The sequence below is a fragment of the Nothobranchius furzeri genome, chromosome 9 (assembly GCF_043380555.1).
Source record: "Nothobranchius furzeri strain GRZ-AD chromosome 9, NfurGRZ-RIMD1, whole genome shotgun sequence".
Classification (NCBI taxonomy): domain Eukaryota; kingdom Metazoa; phylum Chordata; class Actinopteri; order Cyprinodontiformes; family Nothobranchiidae; genus Nothobranchius; species Nothobranchius furzeri.
In genome coordinates, this window is record NC_091749.1 from 56,150,974 (window position 1) to 56,158,697 (window position 7,724).

At 40.2% G+C, this 7,724-nt stretch overlaps 1 protein-coding gene across 2 annotated transcripts in view; it reads left to right on the top strand.

The window, feature by feature from the left end:
- The window catches only part of spon1a (spondin 1a), a 116,682-nt gene extending 109,870 nt beyond the window's left edge, over positions 1–6,812 (top strand). Inside the window, exons 12-16 of one of the 2 annotated variants that reach the window (XM_015952892.3) lie at positions 4,582–4,752; positions 4,863–5,030; positions 5,100–5,264; positions 6,225–6,452; positions 6,596–6,812. In XM_015952892.3, coding sequence (XP_015808378.1) covers positions 4,582–4,752; positions 4,863–5,030; positions 5,100–5,264; positions 6,225–6,452; positions 6,596–6,759 — 896 coding nt within the window. In that variant the 3' untranslated portion in view covers positions 6,760–6,812. Of the gene's footprint in view, positions 1–4,581; positions 4,753–4,862; positions 5,031–5,099; positions 5,265–6,224; positions 6,492–6,595 lie in introns of both variants that reach the window. The other variant, XM_015952891.3, reaches the window with a different exon arrangement.
- The last annotated feature ends 912 nt before the right edge of the window (positions 6,813–7,724 follow it).

Consider the following 7,724-nt stretch of genomic DNA (forward strand, 5'->3'; position numbering starts at 1 on the left):
CAACACAAATAGCTAGAATGAACACATGATGATACCACCTCCCCTGATCTTTGTTGAAAATAACATTTAATTGATTAGAAGACATTAGAGCATCAAAATACAATAAAATAACAATATTTGTATAAATATTCATTTTTATTTCCCCAGAAAGCTTACTAAGCCCAGTGGATCGTGAGAGGTGGGGGGGTGGGGATGATGCAACTTTTTGTACAAGTAAAGAATATTTCTGTTCAATCAGCTTTGTATTTGAGTACTTTTATTATTATTCTTTACAAGCAAAAGCTTCGGGCTTGATGCTGCTGCAGATGCATCAATCTGTCTGAATCTGCTTTGTCTTCTAAGGTTCCACTTAACCTCTAAAGCCCTAAAATGTTATAAACACACCTATTAGTTTGTTTTATAAATGTTTCCCTGCAATCCTGACTGTTAGAAAAAGGATTTGGGAGTTTTAATGCAGTCTTGACATTCCCATCCACTGACCCCTCCTGTTACAAAAAAGCAAAGCACACCTGCAACAAGATAACGAAGGCCTGAGACCTTGATCAACATTATCTGAGAGCTCAATTTGTCACGATAGTGAGACGGAATTTGTTTGACCCTTAGAAAAGCTTCTGATAATCTAATCTAGAGTTGAAGATGTGGATGACGTAATGCATCCTTCCTCCTCTGGGTGCCAGTAAAACAAGCAGAAGTGGTGACCGCCAGCATGTTAGTACTGCAGGTAACTTTCAAATATTTGTGGATGCCTGGATCAAAAGTTTGTCAAAATGAATCATGAATCATTGCATATCATAAATAAATTCTCTCAAATTTTAAGAACTTGCAGATTGTGTTAATCCCATTTGAAATTAAATTTGAGTTAAAATCCAGCAGAAAATAAATAAACTGATATTTAACAAATATATTAGCTCCAATCCCAAAACTAAAAGGATGAAGCTAGGGTTCAAGTACTAAAATGAATTTATTATTCTTTTGAAATTCATACAAAAAATAATTTACTATTATTTATTAAGAGTCACAGATCAGAGGCGAACATCAGAGGGATTGACGGGCAGCGGTTTGCCCTTTATGCCACTAATAGTCGAGGTTTCTGGAGCAGAACAACCTTGTCTTATCCCATATCTATTCTGTCCACATGTAGTGATATATTTGTTTCTGTGCTGTGACAGACAGCTGGTGGGTGTAGTGTGCACAACAGCATATGGATTACAGAGAGGAAATTGGTTTTGGGGGACCAAAATCTGTAATAATAAATAGATGAAATCTGTCGCTGTTGAATAAATTCTCCGATTTATGTTTTTCTCTACTTAACCTGCATAATTCATCAAAATGAATAGAATTTGTTTACTAATCTAAAATTTGGTGTAGTTTATCAAACCAGTATAAAATCCTGCATGAGTTTGGCTTGAAAGCATGTAAAATCAGCGATGATTTACGTAGGAGCAACTTTACCGAACTATAGTCTCTGCATGTGCAAGACATGTTATAGAAAAAGTTCTGCTTTGTGCAATTTTACATTTTTATATTTCTGCAACAAATATGAAAGAAACAGCAGTGTTTTCTGGTGCACTCACTGAACCTTTTGAACCCTCCCACTGTCTTAATGGGTGACCCCGTGAGGAAAGTTGGCCATTGAGCAGGATTGATGGTTTATCCCTTGAGTTCCACGTGTCAGGAGTGAGGTGGTGCTCACAGTGGGAGGGTTAAAGTTATTGTTATTTTGTTGTTCAAAATACAACAAATATTATGAAAGAGGTGAATTTATTGCCATCTCATGATTTTATCATTTACTCTACACCATTAATTACATCTTAGTATTATAATGCTGTTTTTATCAGAACTGCATGCAGGGTCCAAAGCTTACACTTGTCACTGTCACCAATACATTTTAGGTTTTAGACAAAACAGGATAAATTGAGGTCAGGGATGTTATGGATGACCTAAATTTGCTGCTTTGTCTCCTTTATGTGTGGGTGATGATCATGTCGCCTCTTTGTGTTTCACACACCCATAACTCACCCACATCAGAGCTGTTTATTGTTTTTGGTGCTTTCAACACTGCAGTGTCTGAAAATCCTATTGGACACATTTGTACAGGGTTCCTGCGGATTTTTAAAACATCTTAAATGCATTGAATTTATGACTTTGGAAATATTAGCTTTAAAAGCCTTTAAAAAGTTTAGAATTTTTATATCAGGGTCTTAAAAGTTGTGCTGTATTTTAGTGCAGAAACAAATCCTCAAAGGGTTCGAATCAATACATTCCTTTAATCGTTTTTACCGATTCGAGGCTTTGGTAAATGTGCACACCACAGCCTAAACACATTCAACTGGCTAACAGCATGGTAATGTTGGAGCCATGGAGGAGGATGGAGAAACCAGTAGACAAAAACATTGTAAAAGGCAGAAACACAGTATAAAAGTGAATGAACTCTTCAAGCAGATAAAAAATCCCCACCACCCTATTGATTTATGGCTGCAGCGGTATGAGGCGAGCCACAGATACTACCCGCAGCATAAACTAGTGTAAAGCACTTTGGAGTCCTCTGACTCTGAAAGGCGCTATACAATCATCTAGGGGTTGTACGAAAGAGTCGACTAGTCGACTAGTCGACTTCACGGCTCTGTAGTGACTTTTTATGCCTGTTATCAACTAGTCGCTGTCACGTGATAATGACTGACAAGATGCAGTCCTCGGAAAAGACAGCAGGTGATGAGCCCCTGCCCGTCTGGATCGAGGCGGAGGCGACGCGCTGTGCGGTACTGACACCGGCGGTAAAACGGACATTTAACCAAACTGTGACCTTTTCCCTCTTGCAATTTAACCTTCCCCTCACCCCCATCCTAATCTTAACCAGTTTGTGCATGCAAAGCTCTGATCATTGACGTGCGCTCCAGACATTGCGTCCTGAGCACCGCCAAATCAGGTGTCACCACCTCAAAAACAAATTAAACACGCGATCGTTCATGTCGGCTCATTTCCTTTCATGTTTTCTGTCTGTTATTTGTGCCTGATGCATTTCGCTGCTGCGGAGCGAGGCGCATCACCTGTTCCTCCGGTGACGCACCCCCAAGATTCCACTATCTCCACTCCGCTCCGCTCCGGCATGAACTCCGCAGCAAAAACGGTCCCGTTGTAGTCGGCCGGCGAGCAGCGGCACTCCGCTGTTTTTGCGGTCGGTAGATCTTTTAGAACTGCAGTTCAAAGGTAACTCATAAGTTGAATATAAATGAACCCAGCCAGGTAGCAGTTTCTCTTTAGGATTGAGAGGAGATGCAGGAAGATAATAAACAGAGACAGGACAGAAAAATAGTCAAATAAAAACAAGTTAGTTTTTGTACCTGCTGGTTGTAACAAACAAACACCACTGAAGGTCATCAGAAGTGAGGAACAGAAAATGAAATACTTATTTTAATGTTTAGAGCAGCAGGAAAGGCTGCAGGCGCATCAGTGAGTTTGCGGCTGCTGCGCAGGGGGAGGGGGGAGAGGACTGAAGTAGGAAGCAGAAACTACCGTTGTTTAAAGAGATGTGTTAACTTAGAAAATGTGGGCGCAATTTTAATTGTCAAAAACTCCAGCGAACCTACCGACCGAACCCCCCCCCGCCGCCGCTTCCGGCGTATGACGTCATCAACGACTAGTCGAAGTCGACTCGACTTTCATTACTTGACTGTCGACTTTAAAAAAAATAAAGTCGTGCAGGCCCTACAATCATCATTATTTATCATTCATTTACCCGGTTGTTGCTACAAGTCTGAGTCATATTGGATTATTTTTAAAATGTAAAAAAAAAAAAAACTTAACATTGTTGGACATGCATTCTTGTGGCCTGCTGAAATGTTCTTCGAATTTTCACATTCCACGTTTCATTTTAGGAATAAATGAACACAGGTTCAAGAATTTTGTTTTTGCTTGCTGGTAGGGAGGTTAAATAAGAATCAAGTTTTTATATGAATGGTCTTAAAAGACTTGAATTTACCTGTATGAACCCCGTTGCATAGTTTCAAAATATATTTACATTTTCTGTTGGAAAAATTTAGTAAGATTTTCTAAATTTAAAGTGACAATGTGTAGTTTGTATCGTTAATCACTGGAAATGTCCAAAATGTTAAAAATTAATTAAATGATGCCCAGGTGTTGAAAAATATTGTCAGCTTTGTAAGATACAAAATCTGGTCTAACATACACAGAAGTGGCTCTAATCCTCTAAGCGACGCCATTTTAGATGCCATGTTTCCTTCTACAGGAGCCTATGGGGACAAAATGCATTTACTGTAACAAGCGGTTACAAAACCATTCATAAACATTGCTGTTTACACATTTACCTGCGATAGAAGGTATTCAGATGTGCTTGTCACTTTGCTGGAGGTTGTACTCTCAGGGATTTTTGACCCTATGGCCATCCATTGGTAAGGTCTTACTCTACACAAAAATAATGCTTAATTTCAATGCTTTAGGTATGTACTGCCCCCTATTGCCAGAAAAATACACACTGTCACTTTAAGTCACTAAACAGCACAAAAAAACTATGAAAATACTTAATTTTAATGACATCTTTATTTTTGCTCTTATATCATTAAGATGCCTCCACCTGTATGATGTCAGAGTGGATTACGTGGTCTCCGTGTAGTGCATCCTGTGGAACAGGGACACGTTCCCGTGAACGCTACGTGAAACAGTTTCCCGACGATGGTTCTGTTTGCACTTTGCCCACAGAGGAGACAGAAAACTGTGTCGTTAATGAGGACTGCCGTGAGTTTTACCTTCATTTTATGTACAAGACATTTTTTAATCTTGATGTCTGTTCTAATGCAAAGAGGTTTTTTTTTTTACCTTACTGTGTGGTCTCTTCTTGCCTCTAGTGCCCAGCAGTTGCCTGGTTACAGAGTGGGCAGAATGGGACGTGTGCAGTGCTACTTGTGGTCTTGGCATGAAAAGGAGAGAGCGCATGGTGAAGATGCCTCCTGCAGACGGCTCCATTTGTGGAGCAGAGGTCTTAGAAGTGGAGAAGTGCATGATGCCTGAATGTCGTGAGTAGCAACAGTTCTAGTACTTCAGATATTCTAATCCCATAGCTTACCGAGTGATTGCTGTTATAGATACGATCCCATGCTTGCTGACTCCATGGTCTGAGTGGAGCGACTGCAGTGTAACGTGTGGGAAGGGCTTGAGAACACGGCAGCGCATCCTCAAATCGCCCGCAGAGCTGGGAGAGTGCACGGAAGAGTTAGAACAGGTGGAGAAGTGCATGCTGCCAGAGTGCCGTAAGTAACAAACCAACAGTCTTTTTAATTTGGGGGCTTTTAGTGGGAAAGCTCAGTCTTCCTGGTAGCAAATATTAGTTATATGAAGGGTTTGACACACATTAAGAGAAAAATTAGATGCTAATAGCTGGAAGTCTTATATTTCTTAATTATATAAACTGATATTTTCTCAATCTTAAAAACTAAGTTCACTGAGAAACCTTTTGAAACATGATTGCTCACTCAGAGCTTAACATGCAGGCTAAACGTGAAAATGGTCTTCTACTCCTGTCTTTTGCATTAGTCAATGATTGAAAATACATTCTGGGATTTGGAAAGCCTAACATTAGCTTGTCAAATTGTCCAGTTAGCATTCATCAACTCACCCATCTGAATCCATTTGCATCGACGAGACAGGCTTTTGTCAATTTTGCATCCAGGAGAGAGTAGAGCGCGTCTCGGCTAGAAGAAGCTAACCATTAGCATTAGCAACTGCACAACATGACAGATCTCCTTCAAGCTTGTGCTATTTGTGGGGATAAAACTTAACTGTTGCAGAGCAAACAGAGTCAGTGGTAAAGTCACTTTGCTGTTAGCCAATCAGGAGCAAGATGTCCGAATATCAGGAAATGAGACTCCAAATCCTGCCATCCTCAGCTCCCCCTTGGTAACTTCAACTGCCTGAAACAGGAGTGCCGGAGCTTTCCCCCCCAAAGAGATCAACTCACACGATATTCATTTATATTAGAGACCATTGCAAATGAGTAGAAAAGACATGTGAACTTGGTCTTTAACATACTTTTTAACATCTACCCAGGTACTTCTCAAACAGCCCACACTGTAATAGGAAAGTAAAAGTACTTTAAAGGAATTGCTGGAAAGTGATTTAAACTGGGTGATGTTGTATACTTTCTATGTGGCTTTATTGTGATTTCTTCCTTTTACTTATTGATCAAATATTCTCCATGTCTGCGTCCTCAGCCATAGACTGTTCCTTGTCTGAGTGGACTGAGTGGTCTGAGTGCAATAAGTCCTGTGGCAAAGGACACACAATCCGGACTCGCATTGTGAAGCTGGAGCCTCAGTTTGGAGGAGACCCCTGTTCTCAAACGGTCCAGAGGAAGAAGTGTAAGGTCAGAAGGTGCACACGAGGACAAGGCAACAGCGAGGAGAAGAGGCGACGCAAGGAGCAGCGTGAAAAACAAAGAGGCAAGCAGGGCAGAGCCGAGGGTGCCACCGAGCATCCAGGCTAGTATTTGCTCTGCCAACTAAGAAGCATGAAAATAGACAAGATGCTTTAAAAAGTAATTGTTTTCATTGTCACTTTTTTTTCTTTTTTTGGTTGTCTTCAGGCTGCAGAATGAGACCATGGTCGAGCTGGACAGAATGCACCAAGCTCTGCGGTGGAGGAATTCAAGAACGACTCATGTCAATCAAGCAGAAGTTTAAGACTGTGCAGCTGTCCAGCTGCAAGGACAGGAAGGAGATCAGAGCGTGTAACGTCCACCCCTGCTAGGAAGCAGGGGGTAGAGGACGGGGTGAAGGGAGCGGCAGGATGACAGTGAGACTGGGAGCAGAAACAAGGCACACTGTCGCACAACGATCCAGTGCACTCTGTTTAGGGCTGAAGTGACACATTTCTGAATATTCACGAGTAAATCAGAGCTCGGGTCGGTTGCTGTTGAGAGGAAATGGACTCTATGATCTCTCTGGAAAACATTGGGTTGAAGCTTGGTCTCATCTGCTGTGCTTTGGAACTACGCGTATAGAATTCTTTTGCAGCATCACTGTAAACTCGTTGTGGTAAAATATACTCTGAGAATGATGTTTAAGATTGATAAACTGATATGAGGAAAAAAGAACTGTAATATCTTGTGGTACCCTTAAATATTTCAGTATATTTCAGATTAAAAGCACAGGTACCTAGCCATTCCAGTATTTTGTACACCTTCACTTGTTCAGTTGTTTTAAAGAATCACAGTGCCCTGCATTTTTATTCTTTACCCCGCTAGATTGTTGTTGAATTAAAAACGCCTCATGCATCTGTATGATTTGGAACATTTTTAGAAAACGTAATTGTTTTGTTTCCTGTGTAACTTTTTGATAAGAATGTGCTGAAGTTCTTACCAAAGTCTTGTGTAGATGTTTTCTAAATGTATGTTTGTCGTGTTTCTTTATATTGGTCCCTCTAATGTATTAATATTTTTGAATAAGTTGACCTTTACAATAAAACTAAATGTGACAACACTGACATGTACTTGACTTCTTTTTCCTGATGCTTTCACTACATGGAGACAACAAGCTTACAGCCTTTCGGTTTGTTAAAGAAACTTTAAATATGTCATAAAACTCTTTAAAAAAATAAAAATGAAAAAAAAAGAAAACTTAACATGTTTGCTAGTCATAAATGATTCAGTTCGTAAGGAATTTGTTGAGTTTTCATGAACGTGCTATTGCTCAGATGTGGAAAGATTCTGTCTC